Source organism: Porites lutea, chromosome 7, assembly GCF_958299795.1.
Source record: "Porites lutea chromosome 7, jaPorLute2.1, whole genome shotgun sequence".
NCBI classification, from domain to species: Eukaryota; Metazoa; Cnidaria; class Anthozoa; order Scleractinia; family Poritidae; genus Porites; species Porites lutea.
This window is the reverse complement of record NC_133207.1, coordinates 14,037,988-14,057,616: the sequence shown is the minus strand read 5'-3', so window position 1 is coordinate 14,057,616 and position 19,629 is coordinate 14,037,988. Positions and strand designations below refer to the sequence as shown.

At 39.4% G+C, this 19,629-nt stretch overlaps 1 protein-coding gene across 2 annotated transcripts; it reads right to left on the bottom strand.

The window, feature by feature from the left end:
- Positions 1–13,117: 13,117 nt before the first annotated feature.
- LOC140944178 (uncharacterized) lies at positions 13,118–19,204 on the bottom strand. 2 transcript variants are annotated; one of them, XM_073393306.1, is made up of 5 exons: positions 17,250–19,200; positions 16,897–16,942; positions 16,163–16,405; positions 15,900–15,977; positions 13,118–15,108 (listed from the first exon to the last, which is right to left on the bottom strand). In XM_073393306.1, exons 1-5 carry the CDS (start codon positions 19,146–19,148, stop codon positions 14,915–14,917), a joined length of 2,460 nt encoding a protein of 819 aa, XP_073249407.1. In that variant the 5' UTR covers positions 19,149–19,200; the 3' UTR covers positions 13,118–14,914. The 2 variants fall into 2 exon arrangements, with proteins under 2 accessions (XP_073249407.1, XP_073249408.1); XM_073393307.1 differs by lacking the exon at positions 15,900–15,977 and having other exon boundaries at positions 17,250–19,204.
- Positions 19,205–19,629: the final 425 nt, after the last annotated feature.

Here is a 19,629-nt window from a genome sequence, read left to right as displayed (position 1 = left end):
TATTTTCGGAATTTTTCGGTATTCTGAGAATAACTTCAACATTTCCAAAAAAAATTCATTTAAGTCAATAAAGCTCTTGCTAGAGGGTGCCGGGGTTTCTATCCCTCAGTAGATAAGTTGAGCTTCAATAATATGTAGACTTATTTCTGCGTAACGTCCTGCCTGTCTTAAACTTTTAAAGCGACGAAACGAAATCTGAAGCAATTGCCAAAGTAGACTGCAAGCAGGAAAGAAGGACGACCGCTCGTGGTCTATTGCCAAAGTAAGAAGTACGGTTGACACCACATCGTCTCAGATTTATTCCATTTTTTACGCGTTGTCTGAAATAACCTGTGACCTGGCGTCCTCCTCGATCCTTCCCTTTTTCTTTAGAAGGCCAGAAGAAAGGGTCCCTTTTTACCTCGCAAGTTACGTTGTAAACAGCCCCATTCCTAGCTCATTCCTCATCTATTGGCTAACTAAGATCCATTCCATTCCTCCGAATTTTCCACGGGATCATTTGCGGTCCATTACGGTCGGGGATCAATTGCGGACCATTTTGGGGATCATTTGCGGTACTTTACAAATGTCCCCATATCAAATTTTGGCCCGCGTAAGGTATTAGCTTTGCTATAAAAACCCTATTTTGTAAAATAAAAATTACACGGGCCTATCAAGCGAGAGCTGAGCTTTCAGAAAATTGATATCCGAGGTGTCAATTTTCACACCTAAGGTGTTATTTCCGATTTATATCGCAGGCTCAAAAATTCAATAATTCCGTGTTTCTGGCTTTCTCTTGATAGCAAGGAATAAAAAAAAAAATAGAACTGACTTATACTTAGTTTGTTCATTTACCTTTAAATTCCCGGCAGTAGCCAGTAAATTTTCCTGAGATATAGAGGTGGAATTTTTTTGTAATGCCCTGTAACTTTAGGCCGCCGCAAAAATTCCAAAATATTTCGGGCATTGCCGGGAATTCAATACATTTTTGCTTTACATCATGTGAATAAACCTGGCAAGTTTCAGCGCGGTATTTATGCATTCATTTGTTTAACACAGCCGCAAAATTTCCCTTCATTCACCCTTAATTTTCGTCGTGCTGCGCTGTTTTCTTCATCGCCATCTTGAACTCTTACGAGTAAACCGCTGTTCTTAATGTTTTTGTGACACTGACCCGATTGTAGCACGGCGAAAGTGGCGAGAAAATACGAAAATCTTCGTTTGAAGTCGATGCGTGACGTGCTCTCAATATGGCGTCGTAAACAATGTTTTAGCCTTAGCAACGTGCTAATTTGCATAATAGATCATTAAACAGCAGCCTTATCTGTCATCGACCTTACAAGGATCCTATATCTGATGTGTCTCTAAAAATGATTTAGAAATATCAAAACAATCGTACTTAATTTGGGGAAGCAGAATGTAAGCGAATTTTGCTATAATTTGCCCTGGCTCACTTGAAACTCATAACACGTATCGAGTGTCGGGTTGTGAAAATTGCAACATTTCCGTCAACACCGTAAAGTAGCGTGTCGGATTTCAGCCCTGTGATCATAAATATTTCCAAACAAGCTCTCTTAGGGCAGGTACGTTTTTTATTGGTGGAGGTGGGCCGGGGCTTCGGAGTGGAGTGTCCTTAGTAAATTTTGTACAAATTGGGGAGGGTCAAACCTGTTTTATTCTCAACCTGGGGAGGGTCACAGTTTTTTTGGCAAGGAAGAAATTACTTCATGTCGCTTCTATTTTGTATATTCAAGCAAAGCTACCAGTCAAGATTAATCTAAATTATTTACAGGTGGCCTTCGTTTTCTCGGCTTATATTTAACGAAAATGCTTCATTTTTGGAATTTGAGTTCAGGTTAAGATTCAAATAAGCGATGACCATTTTTTGACTTGAGCAGTTCCAATACCTTAATATGCCGTAATAAATGCCCTTATATCATGCATCGGAACTCGTCCTGATAAGAATCAACAACTGTGATCCCTTCATGTTAGTTTCAGTTGTACCACTAAAGAACTCGCTTCGATCCTTGACATGAAAGATACATGAAAGATTCTCTCTCATACAGAGGTGCATCGTGATGGAACTTTGACTACAACAACAAAGAAGCATCCGCGACCCTGATTTTAATGAACTCAGGAAGCGAGTCAGCGCTGAAGATTATTTTATAGATTTTAAGTTTGAATGTACGTCTGCATCTGCTATAAGATATAGACAACAGAATTTTATACATTATTGATCACTGTGTCCATATAATATATATAATTTGTATACATGTTTTGATGTAGGTTAGTTTAACTCTTAAACACACGACCCCACAAGCTAGCTTTAAAAACTATCGTGTTTAAATAAATATTATGTATGTATGCATGTAAGTATGGTATGTATGTATGTATGTAATCTTTGTCTTTATGAAATGCTCATCATCATTTGTAAAAAAGAGCTTTGTAGCCTAAACAGGCGAAACGAACTGGCGAGTTCATGCCCCCACAGAAACAAATATGTACTTCAGGGCTGAGTTGCTCAAAGCATGGTTAGCTTTAACGATTGGTTAAGCAGTATCAAAACCAATACGTTGTCAAGGTATTAAACGCTGGTTAACGCTAACCATGCTTCGAGCAACTGGGCCCAGAACTCTAGAGTAACGTAACTAAGGCACAATCCATCTGTTACCTAGATACTATCTCTTAACGCATCCCTAATTTACTCCCAGCTTTTAATTTTAACGTTCAATCGTTGAAGTTGCCTGATGAGTGTGGTCCTACAATTTCGGACCATAGGAAACAGCACTGTCGCAATAAACGATCAATGATTACTCCTGAAGCCTGAACTCCTGTGATTATTAATAGTCAATGCTCTTCAATTAAATGAATTGAGCGCTCTACGAAATACGTTCTACCTGGAATACAAGTATGTATGTAGGTATGTATGTATATAAATATAGGAAATAGGAAAAAAAACTACACTTTCATCCCGACAAGCCTGTTTCGTGATCGCTCACTCTTCAGGGGATTTAATGATAAGTCTGATAAGAATATTCAAAACCATCGGCTATATATACTTTTAGATTACATCGTTAGGGAAAATTTAAATTTAAATGTTTAGTTGTTACGTAGCAACGCTTTGTTTCTGTGGTGGCAAGATACAAGCTCGTTACGTTTATTAAGTGATGATAGATCGGGACGACAGATAATTAAAAATTTCTCTTTGAGGCAAAGGTTACATCTTTTACTGTACTTTTACTGTTTTTGTTGTAGGATGAGCTAGATGAAATGATACGCCATGAAATAGAATAGTCAATGTTGTTGTCTTTCAGTGACCAGACATGTTTACTGAGTTCCGTTGAGTTCCTGTGTTTTGTGTGACGAAATGACGCAGTGTGGTTTCTGTATCTAGTTTTGAAGGCGTTTTCTGTGAGTCCGATGTATGTTTGTATGTATGTATGTGACTCCCTCTTCAATAAACTCACAGTCCCTGGAGTTCGTACTTCGATTATGGAGAATCTATCTTCGAATGAGATATTGTTGCACCCGGAAATACCCGATATAAAATGATGAATATTAAATCACTTTCAAATCTGCCCATGCTGTTGTGGTATTTACTTTAAAAACAAGGGAACTTTACTAACCCATCGAAAGGACGCTTTCGTCTGAAGAAGCCATGTTTTCTTCGTTTTCTTCTATTCGTTTTGCTAAATCATTCCTCGTGGTTAAATGCTTCAACGGCTTTTAGTGGAAATGTGTCTCCCTATGAAGCGATGCTTGTAAAGTAGACTCTGCCCTTGGGAAATGCCAATAATAAAAGCTGATTTCTCAAAAGCAGAGCAGTCAGAGTCGCCGAAACCGAAGACTTTGAGTTTTACATCTTCCTGTTGTTCAATTCTTGATCATTCTTCGATCTGCTTTGTGGCTTAGAGATCGATGGCTGGGCGGTCCTTGTATGTTTTGTTTACTCACGTTACGAGGCAAAGGTGTAATGTAACTTACATACTATAGGTGACGCGCCGGTGTCGCGTTACAGGCGACCGTTGAAAAATTAAGAGACTTAGAGATGTATGAGAAATATATTACTGAGATCTGCGAACTCTAAATAACGCTAAACCTTACTTTTTCTTAAATGAAATGGATAAAAAAGACTTACCTGCAATGTATTCCACTGCGTTTTGGTGTCTGTTTGTCGTTTTACTGGTTTTTTTGGCGGTCAGTATAAAACATGGACTGCGGACTGCGGACTGCGGACTGCGGACTACGGACTGCGGACTGGGTATAAAATACAGACTAGGTATAAAACGTGGACTAGAAAATATGGAATGGGTATAAAACACGGACAAGGTATAAAACGCGGACTGCGGACTGCGGACTGCGGACTGGGTATAAAATACGGACTACGGACTACTTTGGTAAAAACCGTGCAAATTGGTTCTAAGGAAAAATAAGATCAAAAGATCGCTAAATAGCAAGACACGTGAGTTAAAGTTGTAAATACTCCTATAAATTCTTGGTGGAGGTGTCCCGCCCGGTTCACTGAATCATGAGCCGGATCAAAATGCTATTTTCTTCACCCATTTTTAGACCTTGTCTTGGTCTCTAACAATCATGAAAGGGGTCGGGATCAGGGGTGGTACTCCCTCCTATAATGGAAGGGTAGGGGGTTTGGGCCTTTTTGGTCTGAAAACACTTTGCCCATTTTGGTGTGGAATCGGGTATGGTTTTCGAGGGAACTACGGGAGCGTACATGAATGGACGTATTTATCGTTTCAATTCCAAATGAATAAGAACGTAATAGAAATGTGCGAATTCGAAATGCATTTGGAGAATTTTTTTGTTTCCGCTCTAACTTGGTTTGATGACAAAATTTCTGCTTAATTAGACCTAACCTGTTCAACGCTCTGCGATAGTTGGGTCCGCTGAATTGAGAAAGCGAAAATACGAAAATAAAACGGGAGAAGACTGGGGAGTCTCCCCAACTATCTGAACCTGAAAATGGTCCGAAAATAGGTATGGATTTTAGAAATCTAGTCTGAAAACGGGTGTGGATAAGATAAGAATTTTACTGATCTGACTAACACCAATACTATTTTTTTTAATTCGGTGCTTCTTATTGTTGTAAAACTGCAAACTGAAATCTCTTCAAACTCCTTCTTTTTATAAAATTCAGAGTTTAATTTCAGTTGCCTTGAGTACCGGTATAACCTTCCTTCTCCGTGGGAACGGAATAGACTACGTGAACAGCGTTAAAGCTGGGACTACTGTTTTTGCTAGTCCGCTTTCCATTTCTCTCAGTTTTACCTTCTAAAGTTTTTTTTATATACATAGTCCGTAGTCCGCGTTTTATACCTAGTCCGTGTTTTATACTCAGTCCGGAGTCCCCATTTTATACCTAGTCCGCAGTCCGTGGTCCGCAGTCCGCAGTCCATGTTTTATACTGACCGGTTTTTTTGGCTTTATTGCGTAACCGCTGCTACTCATACATGCCGGAAAGTAAGTTCACTTTATTTGCCGGAAAGTAAGCCTTAGAAATTAAAAGGACGTTTGATCAATTCACGCTCGCGCCAAACTTTGTAGCGGAAGGACATCTGTGAGCAGGGAATAAGTCAGCACAGAATTTGCTTGTCGGCGAACTTCTGTAATCGTCCATTGTTCTGCTAGTGATAAGATAGCCGCTGTTCACTCGTCTTGCTTGTTTGGGGCTGAGTCTTATTCCGGTCAAAGAGAGAGAAAGAGTGTCTGGCAAGGTTTCCAATCAAAGATTTGTGAACTCGTGTCTGGAAAACTCTCCAAGTGTTTATATATAGCCAATTATACGCACCTTATAACTTCATCTGCGCTTAACGAGAGTCTTTTGGTCCATAACTTTCAAAAAAACTGCTCCACAGAATGTCACTAATAACACGTAACGCAAAAGAGTATCGAAGTATGACTGCACAATAAATGTCACAAAATCTACCTAAGCGGTCTCCTCGGGATTTTCTGTCTTTACGTCATCCTAACCATTTCGTACTTGCGGGCGCAAACAATAAAAACGTCATTATTACCTACCGATTTCTCGAGGCCCCTGCTCAAGCAAGTCCAGATTTCTTCCGGCATACTGACTGTATATTTCAATTGTAAGTTCTTTCCTTAATATATGCGAGGTTACTAGAGTGCCTCCTCGGGATTTCGCCTTCTGGAAGAAATCCCTGCGGGGGCAATTATTGGAAGTAAACAACAACTTGAAAAGATTAGTGTCGCAGAATTGTCTGTTGGTGACATCAGCGTTGCTCCTGCTAGTACTGCACGAAATCTTGGAGTTCTGTTTGATCCAAATCTGAAGTTTGTCGATGCTAAAATTACAAAAACATGTTGTACAGATTACTCCCGGAGATTACTGCCATCTGCACAATATAAGAAAGATCAGGAAATACTTAACGTTGGCTACAACCAGATGTTTGGTTCATGCACTGGTAAAGGGGCGCGTAGATTACTGTAACAGTTTACTCTACGGTCTCCCAAAAACTAATATCAATAACTTACAGCGTCTTCAGGTTAGTAACAAATACTCCGCGGTTTTGTCAGATCACACCTGTACTGTGTCAGTTGTACTGGTTACCAATAGGTATCAGCATTAAATTGAAGGTGATACTTATAACATTTAAAGCAATACATGGACTGGTTCCATATTATATACAAAATTTAATCGAAGTCAAGGAGAAGTCCTCCTACAACCTTGGGTCAAACGATGAACTGTTACTGGCTCCAACGTCACGTTCAAGTCTAAAAAGACCTTAGGCGTCAGGGCTTTCCAAGTGGCTGCGCCGACTCTATGGAACAAACTTCTAAGTGCATTACGGATTAAAACAAGCTTGAAGCCTTTCAAAGCTAAACTAAAAACTTTACTTTTTAAAGAAGCCTATGATTTGTAGATTCACTACTCATGAATGACTTATCAATTAACGTTTTGAAGATAATTTCATTTACTTAGTTTCAATACATTTTTTAATCGAATCTTATAATTGCCTTTTTAATTGCCAACGAGGCAACCGATCTAAGAAGCGAGGTTGACTCGGCGGCAGATTATAACGCCGCGCAATGTGGGCAAAACCCCTCAAATTCTTCGTAACCCTCTTAAATTCGCATTTTTGACCATATTTGGGTGTAAGTAAGACCCCATATTTGGGCAGTGACGTCATGGTCTTGTATTTACAACTCGTGGTTTGAGATTGCGTGGTCCAGTGTGCAGCTGTTTGTTGTCCATCGGAGAAGGTTTTCGTGAAAAAAGGTCTACTGAGTATGCTATTTTAGACATAATTAATGAAATTGACACTAACATGGATAAGAAGTTGTACTCATGTGGTGTGTTCATTGACTTGCAAAAAGCGTTTGACACAGTAAATCATTCAATTGGTCCCAAAAACATATCCAAAAAAGAAGTAGTGTTATCAGGTGTCCCACAGGGATCGGTCTTAGGACCCTTACTATTCCTTATTTATATTAATGATATATCTAACAGCTCTGATAAATTGAAGTTCTACTTATTTGCTGATGCTACTAATTTGTTATATGCTGACAAAAATCTCAAATCGCTTGGATCTGCAGTTAATGCAGAAATTTTTAGGGTTTATAATTGGCTAATCGCAAATAAATTATCACTAAATATAAAGAAATCTAACTTTGTCATTTTTAGACCAAGACAAAAAAAGTTAAATCACTAAGTCAACTTGAAAGTGTTTGACCATCATAACAACTCTTTCATTTCTTTAGAATGCAAAAATTATGTCAAATATCTAAGTGTACTTATTGATGAAAATCTTTCTTGGAAATACCATATCGCTCTCATCGCTTCAAAAATAAGTAAAACAATTGGCATCATTGCCAGCCTTAGACACTTTGTACCCCTGAATACCTTACACCACATATACATATCTCTTATTCAGCCCTACTTGTTGTATGGCATAGTCGCTTGGGGCCAAGCTGCTAAAACTTACAAAAACAAAATTCTTATTCTTCAAAAACGCGCCCTCCGCCTCATGTTCTTTGGTGACTACAATTCTCATGCAGTACCTTATTTTGTCTCCTCTAGCTTTCTTCCCTTAGATCTACTGTACTTTAAATCCGTTGCTATCCTAATGCATGATTAATCTAACAGCTTAACACCTACTAACATATCTAACTTATTTGCTTCCCAATCTAATATTCATTCATATAATAAAAGATCATCTTCAAAAGGTGACTATTATGTTAAACACTCAAGGTTAGACAAACAAACTAAGTCTTTTTCAAGATATGGTGTAAAAATCTGGAATAGTTTACCGTGTGAAATGCGTCAAATGTCCAAAAACAACTTTAAAATCAATGTCCACGACACTTTACTCCGAATACTTTCAGAAGAAAATGATTATATTGATTTACCCGACTTAATAACAAAAATTTCCTGAAAACTCGGCTTCTTATATTTGCAATGTCCATGATTGTAAACTTAATTAAATTGAATTTATTTTTATTTATTTGTTTATTTATTTAACTACTCTTTTTCTCTAGTATTTCTTGTGATCTATCTGTATATGTATTACATACGTGTAACCACTGCTCGCCTCGACTAGCTAACCTGCTAACTGCAGGCAGTGGATATTGCTTTCTGTAAAATTTGTGATAATTAATAAACAGTTGAACAGTTGAACAGTTGAAGGTCGATGACCTAACAGGTCAGCAAGTTTTAATACGATTTCTCGTTTGAAAAGGCTATTAGTGGTTTGGTTTGCTTTATAAATTGCGTTTGAAGCAGCAGCTGATCAAGGAATAGTGAGAGCGGTTGGATCTATATTGATGATTTGTGTGTTTCTGTAAGGCGTTTCTTATCTTTTCAAGAGGTATTGTATAGTTATCCGGATGGCTGGTTTTTTGCCATATTTCAAAAGTCTGAGTATGTAGACATCAATTTACATGAATCTGCAAATCAGACCTCTAATAGCTTCACCATAAATCCAGTTGTTTGCAAATCAGTTTCAAAAGACTCTTGCAGTACGAAAGAAGTGGAGTTAGACCAAAAAGTCACAAGTTATAAAAAGGATCACAGAGTCAAATGTAATAACTATATGAAGTGTTACAGAAAACAGGCAGAAGTCAAGGCAAAAAATAATGCATACATGCAGAAGTATAGAGCTAAAACTTATTCTGAACTTGACTTAAACGAAAGGGGCAAATTAGAAATACGTAAAAGAAATGATTTAGTAATTAAATTTACAATGAAGCGGAAAAGTCAAAGCATTAATTCCTCAAGTGATACCAGGAGCCCATCAAATAGAAGAAATGCTCATAGCCAGAGTGTTCCCCGTTATTTATTTTTGTATCATTCTTGTCTCTTAAGCACCTGGTACAAATATATGGTTCCTTTTTCTCTTTTGTTTTAATGTGAAGTGGCCATGCTTCATGACAGCATTGACATAAAGAAATTCTTAACTTCATCGAATCAAGAAACTTTTGCATGTTCAGTTTTGCCCACTCTTGTTGGTGAAGCTCTCCACAGTTACTTATTTTAAACTCAGATAAATACATTTCCTGGCTAGAAACTCCATTTTTCAGACTTGTTACTCCTTCAGTCATTACACTACTATCTGAATTTTTTTTCTTGAGCCTGTATGTCCGCATGTACAACGTTTTTCTTTCCTTCACTTCACTAGATGTTTGTGAAGACCTTTTTCTTAATTATTTCCTGTTTAGGTCGTTTAATGTTTTCATCTGCATAATATAAAGGATGTCAAATTGAAATACAACTCCCAACGGAACATTGTCAAAGAAGTACTAAACTTGTAATTTCCACAGGAAGTACTGTGGTACTAAACAAATCAACCATTTTGTGGACAAAGTTAAAGAATTTCAAAAAAATGATATGTGAACTCTAGTGAAACAAAGTGGAAAAGAAACTGTTATTTAAGTTCGTGAACAGACCAATACAATCAAAACGTCCATAGGTTTGTTACCTACATTTTTTGCTATCTATAAGAACGTTATAAAACTTTGATATTTATTACTGAGACGTGCTACGAATTTAAAAAAATTCGTTTGTACAAATTCAATTGTTGTATTTGTTGTTTCATACCATGAAAGAAAACAACCATATAGGCACTTAATACATTGATTTTAATAATTTCAAACAAAGCACTGCTGAAGTGTAGACAGTAGACACAGCTTGTTATTAAGTTGTTCAAGTTCAATTTTCAAGGATTGATTACCTAACGTTTATCGTTTAAATAAAATGAACTTTGCAGTGAAAATTTGCTACCAAAGACGCTTTAAGCTTCTGTGACCAGGTTAACCTAGAATGTACCAAAGCTGTTGTTTCAAACCCCTCAGGGGGTTACTCAACCAATATTTAGGTATAGGTGAACCGCCGAGGTTTGAAACCCTGACCCTGTTTAGGACAAAAATATCCTTAAATACATACCCTCTTAGGTCAACAACGCCAATTATATACTCCGTTTAGGATAAACGAAAAAGCGCCGTCGTGTTTAAAGCTATTTATGAATTTATTGGCAATTACTGTAGAGTAAAAACACAATAGGGGACGGAGAGGTCAAAAACCATACCCTGTCCAGCGGCACATTCCCGTATAGGCAATATAAGGGCGTACCACCCCACCCTTTTACAGTCCCTTTACAATCTCCTGTATTATTTCTTATTTTGGCTTTATTAATAATAGACAAATCAATTTAAAACCCCTAAAATTGTCCACCGATTCACGAAGGACCGTTAGGCACATCCCACAAAAGGTTATCGAATTCGCCTCGTTGGCACTTGCCGGAAGGTACCCCTAGTTGTATATATAGAGAGATTTACACTAAATTTTTAGTTTTTTGGGGAGAAATTTTACGTATAATTTTATATAATATTTTAATTTTAATTATTTTTTGTTAGTGCGCATTAGATCATATATTTAAATGGTATTTTGAGCCTTATAAATAATAAATTATTACTATTAGTAGTAGTATTATTAAGAGAGGACAAAGCTAAACACGCGCGATTCGCGTTTTTCAGGCGAGCAAAGACAAGCGCGGAGCGAGCGAGGAGCGCCAGACACGAGCGGCAGGAGTAGGCGCCTCCCACGTTGGGCGTGTCTCGTGTTTAGCGCTTCTCGCTTGCTTTATGCTTGCCTTCGCTCGCCTAAAGAATGCGAACAAATAAAGCCTATTCTCCAGCAAATAAAAGGGAGACCCCAGGAAAGTGAAATAACTCTTATAAATAACCAAGAGACTATAAAGGGGACAGAGAGGGCATCCCCCATATACACCCTATTCCATGGGTAATTCGTCTCGAGTTATTTTTAGAATCGGGATAAAGTTACCTCGCGCGAGGCGTGGAGGTTTCGCATGACCAAACGCCGTGCAAAACATGTCGGGCGAGAGGCAATGAAAGCGTAGAAAGATCGAGAACATTCCTGAATATTGAAGCGAAATGAGTCGGCGCTCACCTGGGAAAAAGGAATCGCTGGACTCTTTGACAACCCGTGAAATCAGTTTATCTCGAAGTTGTCGTAACCTCAATGCTTTAATAAAATGAGAAATTTCGCCGGTCTATTGAAACCGGTCGTTTGTACAATTTAGGGAGTTTAAGATCCAACGACGCGGACGACAACTAGAACGTCAAAAAACAATAGGTTTAATTAGCAAAACAACAACTTCGCACGTGCAACACACTTTTTTGTTCATTTCTTTCCCGTTTTTGCACGACTACGACGTGAAAATGTCTAATTTCGCGTTTTATGGAGGACGTAAATAAGCAACGACGAAATTTTATTTCTCTTTCTGAGCTTGAATATGGTCCCTTGAAATTCAGCTTTAGGAGGGTTCTCCTACAATTGACAAAGTAAGTGGGTAGGAATAATCACTATAAAGACTGAAAAAAATAAACATCAAACCAGAAATTGCTCTCTTCAAACTGTAAATTATAAGTGATCCTGAGAGAGTATTCAGTGTGTTAAGGATTTCACTGCTCTACTGTTAGCTCTATACAAGAGAGGAAGGGCGATTCTTTTTTAATTTCGGTTTCGCTGACACAGCTTTCGCAGAAATCTCGCTGTAGTCGTTTTCGTCGACAAAAGGAATAGCAAAATCGCTCTCCGCGTCTTCCCCCATTTTGTTCTGCGTCATTTCGTGAAGGACGCGTGGCTCTCAGCGTGGGTCATCCACGCGGAACACATTCGTGATTGGCTGTTGTCCAATCCCCCTTGAGATCTGTGGTGTTAAAAATAACTCGAGACGAATTACCTATGGAATAGGTTGTATATGGGGGATGCCCTCTCTGTCCCCTTTATAGTCTCTTGAAATAACCCTTTGTTTGGGCTGCCTGTGGCAAAGCCAAACTGAAGTTCTGAGTAGCGTGTACCTCGAAAATACACACCCATTATAGGGGTCTTGTCCTTTAGGGTGGATTTCCGCTGTCGCGTAATTTCTACGTGCGTGAACATGGACGTCAAATTTAATCGAGTAAATAAAATAGAGATAAGGTATGAGATGTTGCGCTTAATCGTGAAGTTGAGCGAGTTCGACTTTTACTTTTACGCGCTATCTTTCATATATTCACTCTCTTATTATAAAAAGTAAATTTTACGCTCGTACGCACGTGACGAGAGTTTGTTGGAAGTTTGATAGAGGCCAGAAACCGCGAGGATTAACCATATTCAGAATATTCCAGAGATAGTTTAGGGTAATGGAATATTCTTTTACCAGAACAAAATCCAAGCATTTTTAGTCAGCCAGGAACAATGATTTCCATCAAGGTTAGCCACTGGTTCGCCAAAGCCACACGCTGGTTATAGTTAAATCCCAGCCCATATTTACCAGCCAGCTCGAAAACAGCCTGCAGCCTGTAGAGCCTTTTTTAGTAGAGCTGGTTCGTTAGGAAGTTTAGCCTGCGTCCAGATAGCTTCCCACGCAGACGTTCTTAGGAGGTTCTCACGCGTTCCTTCCCCGAACACGTGACGAACCTCTAAAAACGTCTGCGTGGGAGGCAAGCGTCCAGACGTCTCTTAGTTCTTTTGTCGCCCAAAGAAAGTTGAAAAGGTCATCATTGATAGAGATTATTGATTTGAAAAACAGGATCGAATGCTGTTGATCGTATTGTCAGCAAATTTCTAAAATGCCTTTAAAAATCTGGGTCTGCCTTTAATTTTTTATTAGATCCACTACACTGATAAAAGATAAAAGATAAAATGCATTTATATAACGCCATACTCCAATAATTGTCCGTGGCGCTTTACAATACCATCACTCTTTATTAATTAAATAAAAAATTACTGCAAACATTCACAATATTGGAGTGTTTCACTAATACAGGAATATGACATAACTCAGTTTTTATTCTGCGAAACAATATGATTGAGTAATAACCCGGCCTTTCATACATCAAAACCATTGGACTGCATTGCATTGCATTGCATTCTTACTCACTGCAAGTCCTCAATAGACCCGTTCCACGGTTTTTTCAACTTTTGACTGGGACCAGTCACCGAAAATCAGTCCCGCACACGGCTGCAAAGAACACTTTAAAATCGACAAAGTTGACAATTTTACAAGTGATTTCTTGAAAACTAACGAAGATACGGCTACGTAAAGTCGCGGAATTTTACAGATGTTTGTATGGTGAGGGACACGCTCCTGCCTTTGAAATCGCTAAGTGACCTTAATTCAAGGCATTTTTTCCAGCAACGTTGATGGATATTCGCTTACTGCTCCTTATCAAAAGCTGAAAAAGCCGTGGAAGGGTCTATTGAGCCTCCTAAGTTAAATAAGATCCCAAACTACTCCCTCCCGTTAATCAAAGTACCACTTCATTCCCATGCACTTAGTCTAACGTTTGGTACAATTCATATAAATCTATTGTATGAAGTACTGTAACTCTAGTCTGTTTACCCTGTTTATTTGCTTCTGATACTGTGTTCCACCAAATGAAATAAGCCCAATGTCCTTTTTGCAACTGGCTTTCGAAAAATCGCCAACCTTGCGAATTTTCGCAAACACACGAAATATCGCAAAATTTTGCAGCTGCGTACAAATCTGGACATTAGTGAGTTAATCACACCACCTCACACTAATCAAGTTGACGTGAGGAGGTCTTAAACAGACACAACGTAACATCTAAATACACGTCTGCACTATATATTTAGCCAGCAGTGGTTCTTGTTAAAAAAAAATTATATAAAAAGTTAATATGAAGTTAAACCTCCATGTGCGACCATCTCGTAACTGACCGCCTCCCATAAGCGACCACCTATCCAAAACACCCAAATTTTCCAGTCAAATCACTACAGTTAGAACTTCTTTAAAACGACCACTTCTCGTTAGCGACGCAACCACTTTATATTTTGGATAATGGTTTTTGAAATTTCCATTGTTTTTACCCTCCTGTAAGCTAAGCGACCGCTTGACACATGTTTACTACACTACTCGGAGTACTGATACTAAGAACGTTTGGTCACAACATGAAACTACACACAAAGTAACTTAAAAATGGCATCCAATAAATTCTCTTCAAAAACTTAGATGTGTTCAAACCTCTTCTACGAAGAGACTCCCTGTGGATCAATTCTCATTAGCTTCCACCTCTAAATCTTTGCATTTTGAATGGTCACTTGAGAGAGATTCGGGTCAATTTAGATCTATGGGAAACTACCCACCTACCCCTCCCCTAAGCTAACAATAACAATTACTTCTCACTTAAGGCAAAGTGTTGGCTTAGGGGATGGGTAGGTGGGAATTTTCTCAGAAACCTAAATTGATCCTGAGCGTCGACTGTAATGGTACAAGTGAGCTTTATTTCTAGGAATATGAAGCCCTAATTTTATTAACTTTTGACTTAACTACTGAATAGTCCAAATCAACACCAGAACAATGGTCAAAGTTAAAAATTGACATCATAATACTTTCGCCTTCACTAACTCTACTTCTAAAGCTGTGACATGACATCATTAAAGAAGGTCAGCTGTCACAGGCTGCCCACATTTGTTTAACCTGTCGTACAGCTCACCCACGCTTATTGAACACTGCCTAGAAATATACGCCAGAACGGCTTCGCATGGATTCATAACTCGCTTGTCAATGTAACGAATCTCTCTTGGAGACAGTCCCAGTTCTTCTGCCACCAACTTCCATTCCTCTCCTCCTACAAAGGAAATCGAGACATCAAGCTTTCATATGAAACGGGATTCACAACAGCCAAATCAGATAATCAGTACTTGACTCTAATTAATCCGTTCAAGGTAATTTTCAGCGACTTGCCCTCAAACAAACTCTCCCTTTGAAATCTAATGCTTCTTCCTTTATACTCCGAGGAGTGTTCAACAAAATCTTATACGGGGAGACTCTGCCCCGAGATCCAACCCCTCACCCTTTTTCACAGTCATAAAATGCATCTTTTGGGCCTCTTTACCAACCAAAATGACAGCAGCAGCAACAAGTGAATTCCCTACCCTTTCATAAACCTGAAGCCTGAAAAGGTTCCTCTTTCGGGCAGAGCCTCCCCGTATACTCGGTATAGGCCATTAAAGAGAGTGCCACTGCCCCGGGCTTTATGCGCAGGGTGCACGTGGTATATGAAGTCTGTCAATGGTGCAATTTTTATGAAACGTCTGCAATTCGACATAAGACTCAGCGTGAACAAGCCGTTTATGTGCTTTTCACCAATGAGAACATTGGCAGCTGTATTTACAAAAAGCAAAATTATTAATTAATTGAGTTCTTATGTCGTCTGAAATTTGTAAGTCTACATTCATTTAAGTAAAGCTAAGTAATAAAAAAGTTATGGTGAAAGTTATCTCTCTGTCTTAAATCTTAACTGTCCATAACAAACAAGTCCCCTTATTTAGATATCAATCAGGCTGACTACTTAACCATCCGCATCAATAATTCTGAGATTTGAACGACTCAGCAACTGCGAAGCATAATTAAGCTTACCGCTTAACTCAAGAGTGAGATCAGTCATCTGGCGAACGGGAATATTGCCAATATCAAGGTGCTCAGGTAACAAAGGACCTAAAATGATGAATATATATATATATATTAAATAGTCATAGTAGGCAACCGTGGGCTAGATGGGGTGGCTTACTGTATGGTGAAAAGGTATGAGACAAAGAGGAAGATTATGTAACAAGTGCACTGCAAGAAAATATTACATGTATATTGCCTTATTTATCTATATTTCACGGGAACAAACTCACCTGTAGTTCCAGCTGGTGCAATATCTCTCAGATGTTTCACTACATCAAGCCTGTTAGACTGTTTTGCTTTATTTGCCAGGCAACGGATCAATCGTTTGGTCCCAGGGTCTGGCTGTTCAAGTGAATCCTGATTCAGTTGCAAAGAGTCTCTCAATTGAAGTACAACCTCTCTAGAGTCACACGGCTGCGACATAATTGTTTCTATGGCCTTGCTTGGAAGAGCAATCACTTTTTCATCAATTCCTGCGAATTAAACTAAGTTTAACAACACTAGTACCATACTAAGCAATAATACCAACCTCATATTCTGCTCACAGGTTTTAGCTTTGTTTTGTTTTTTTGAGCCACCAGAGTCCTTGTCTAGTTGACGTCTAATCATTTAGAAAGCTTTTGTAATATAGACGAATTATGTTCCCCCACAACTTTCAGGGGAGGACTGGAAGTGACGAAATGGTCTCCAAGTCGAGAACGAGCGAAGATATTTCGCACTGATGAGGTGTCATAACCAAGATCTGGGTAGTGGACGTGCTTGTGATTGGATGAAAATTTGCGTCAGCCAATGAACATCACTACCCTGATCTGGGTAGAGACACGTCATCAGTAAGGAATATCTTCGTTCTTTCCTCAGACGTCATTTCGCAGGGAACTCGAAAAAATGTCGGCTGTTTTCTTAGGCTAGTACTACCCTAGCACAAGTTTTACATTATCTAGTCGCTCTAAAGTTACAGTCCTACCTCCCCCAGAAGCTGGACGTCTTTCTTCACTTTCGTCAGTTGGAATCTGTAATAAACAATGACGGAAGGGATACTCAAAGGCTATTTCAATCTACTGTGTCAGCAATTCTGTGTACCAAAGTTGCCTTTGGAAAAAGAGTATTTAAAGCCATTAAACGAAACCGCTAACGGATAATTTAAGGGTCGCTTTAGCAAACTGAAATATCAAGAAGGTCTTCAGCAACATTCTTTGTGATGTTAAGACACTTTAAAAATCGACTGGTGAGTCGGGTCTGCCTTCAGAAGTTCTGTAAAAGATCTAACAGGTTCATGAGAAGCGGTAAATAACGACATGGTAGTGAAAGTGTATTCACCTGTTCATCTAAGGGATCAAACCAAGGCGCAAATTGTTTGACGTACACTTTGTCACTTTGGGCGGCTGCACACTTACGACATCTGATGAACTGATTAGCACTACGTAAATCAGACTCAGACCAGAAGTGCAGACATTCCTCTTGCTCGCAACACTGCTTGTGGTGGGTGCAGCAGTAATTAACCTTACATTCTTGGCAACAGACAGGGCAGATTACACCAAGTTCGTACATCATATTCTTCAACCAACAGAATTCTTTTCGCATGCACTCAAGCATCAATCCCAGTTGTCGGCGCACGGCACGAGCACAGGCCACTTCAAATGCACCATAGTTGATATCTGCAGAAAGGTTCAACTTGGATTGCAAACATTCTGCTGGGTTAGCACTGAGATTTCCTCTGTGAACCACAACTTCAATACACGATGAATGACACAGAAGGATTACAGAGCAGTCGTCATCCGCAGACGTATAAAATCGCGCAAAATCAGCATACAACTGGGGATTCTCTGCACTCCAAAACTCGTCTTGGCCCCACTGAAAAAATTGTAACACGAGTCGGGGAAAGAATCCTGGAGGAACCTGACCCGATTGAAACCTGAGGAAGAGAGAAGGAATTTGTGCAGAAGCAACCAGCTTCATTATGTCCTTTGGTGGATGTGACATCAACATGGATGGCACGAGGTACTGTTTGCCACTTGAAGCATTCGAACAAGGCCATGGACAGAGCAGGCTGAACCTTTCCATGATAGCAAGAAGACTAGCGGAAGTTTCTTCCTGGCTTAATAAAGGACCCCACACATGCTCCAAAAGTTTTTCGCCAAGAATGCCTGTTGACTCCAGCTGCAACCACAGTTCTTTAAATTTACTTTCTTCTTGGTCATACGGCTTAACTGTTATCACCGTTTTGAAGACATCAACTAACCACTGAGGGTCCAAGACGACAAAATTATTCAACTCTGGGGTGTCGTCAAAGTGAACCAAAATCCTCTGGTCATGTAGAAAGTTCAACAATGTGAGAAATTCTTGATCATCATCAATTTTGCACACTTCAAATGCAATTTCTTTTGCCACTGAGAGAGAAATCCATTTATGACCATCTCGTACAGTGCCTTGAAGAGCCCTCTCATATTTCAACCACTTGATTGGGATGGCTTCTTTCATCTGAGGTAGCTCCTTAGCAACGGCAAGTAATTCTTCTCGCAGTCGTGTAACTTCTGAGCATTCAGATCCAAGTCCTGCAGACTTGGTGTTGTCCACCACAAACACATCCTCATATATGTGGTTCCTGAAGCGTTTGGTCTGTAGACTGCCAAATACCTCACGGGCGAGCGCGAACGGATCTGCTCCTCTGTTAGGTTCATCAGCGTGAGTGCAGACTAGGAACACGGGAGGAACCTTCACTTGAGTACGGTCGAACCTTACAAACTGCTCTTCCGTTTCCGCGGCTAGGGAAGCTACCGATGTCATCCAAAAATTGAGATAGTCCAGATTGATTTTCGTGCCATAACTGTCTAAAATTTTCTTGTACAGCCCCTGCTTCACAACTGGCTTAGCTATTTCGTATGGATCCCGGCTAAGGTCAAAAACCAAAAGGTATATTGCTCTTGCAGTGATAAAAAGTGGATGCGTGGTATAGTAGACACTTTGTCCACCAAAATCCCATAAAATGGTATAAATTTCTTCATCATCTTGCGCGTTTTCATCCTCTTTTAGTAACTTTTTAATCAATGCTGCGACCTCATCTGGTATCCTGGGCGACTCGATAGGGACATGTACTTCCTTTTTCAGAGTGGGATCAGAGGAGATTTTAAGAATGACTTCTGGATCGCCTAGCTCTTCAGAAGGCAACTGATTTGAGTCATTAGAGACAGACACTGCTGAAGATCCCGATTGTTTCATTTTTATTTTTTCCACTGCAAAACCGCTCTGCTCTTCCTTTAAATCGTCAGCAACCAAACGAGCCGCGTGTTGCTCAAAGGAAATGGCTTTTATAGCACCTGTGTTATCCCCTACCTTCCAAATCTCAGTTGAGACTTTGATGTGTGAGGGGTCAGCATCTATCCCTATGGTGCTGTCTTCAGCAGGATTGAAAGGTTTCCCCATTAACGAATTTTTCAGGCTGGTCTTGCCAGAGCTGTCTTGTCCAATCAACATTATTGGAACCCTCTTGACAGATGCCTTCCCGTCATCGAGAGCTTTTTCGTAAGCTTCCAAAGCCAAGCGTCCACGTAACTTAATCTCTACAGGAATCTCTGTAGGAACAAAGGACTGCATTACAATTTATATTGCACTGAAAAAAGTAGAGTAACTGACAAGTTTTAAGAAAAGCAACGATAGAAAATCCTTTCACTGAATTGATACCTGCATAGGAAATGTTAGT

Excerpts from the sequence above, each read along its gene's own strand:
- LOC140944178 (XM_073393306.1), bottom strand. The coding sequence starts at position 19,148 with ATGAAACAATCGGGATCTTCAGCAGTGTCTGTCTCTAATGACTCAAAT. Across the intron at positions 16,943-17,249 it reads TTGATCCCTTAGATGAACAG|ATTCCAACTGACGAAAGTGA; the intron begins GTGAATACACTT and ends TGTTTATTACAG. Across the intron at positions 16,406-16,896 it reads ACGTCCAGCTTCTGGGGGAG|GAATTGATGAAAAAGTGATT; the intron begins GTAGGACTGTAA and ends TTTAATTCGCAG.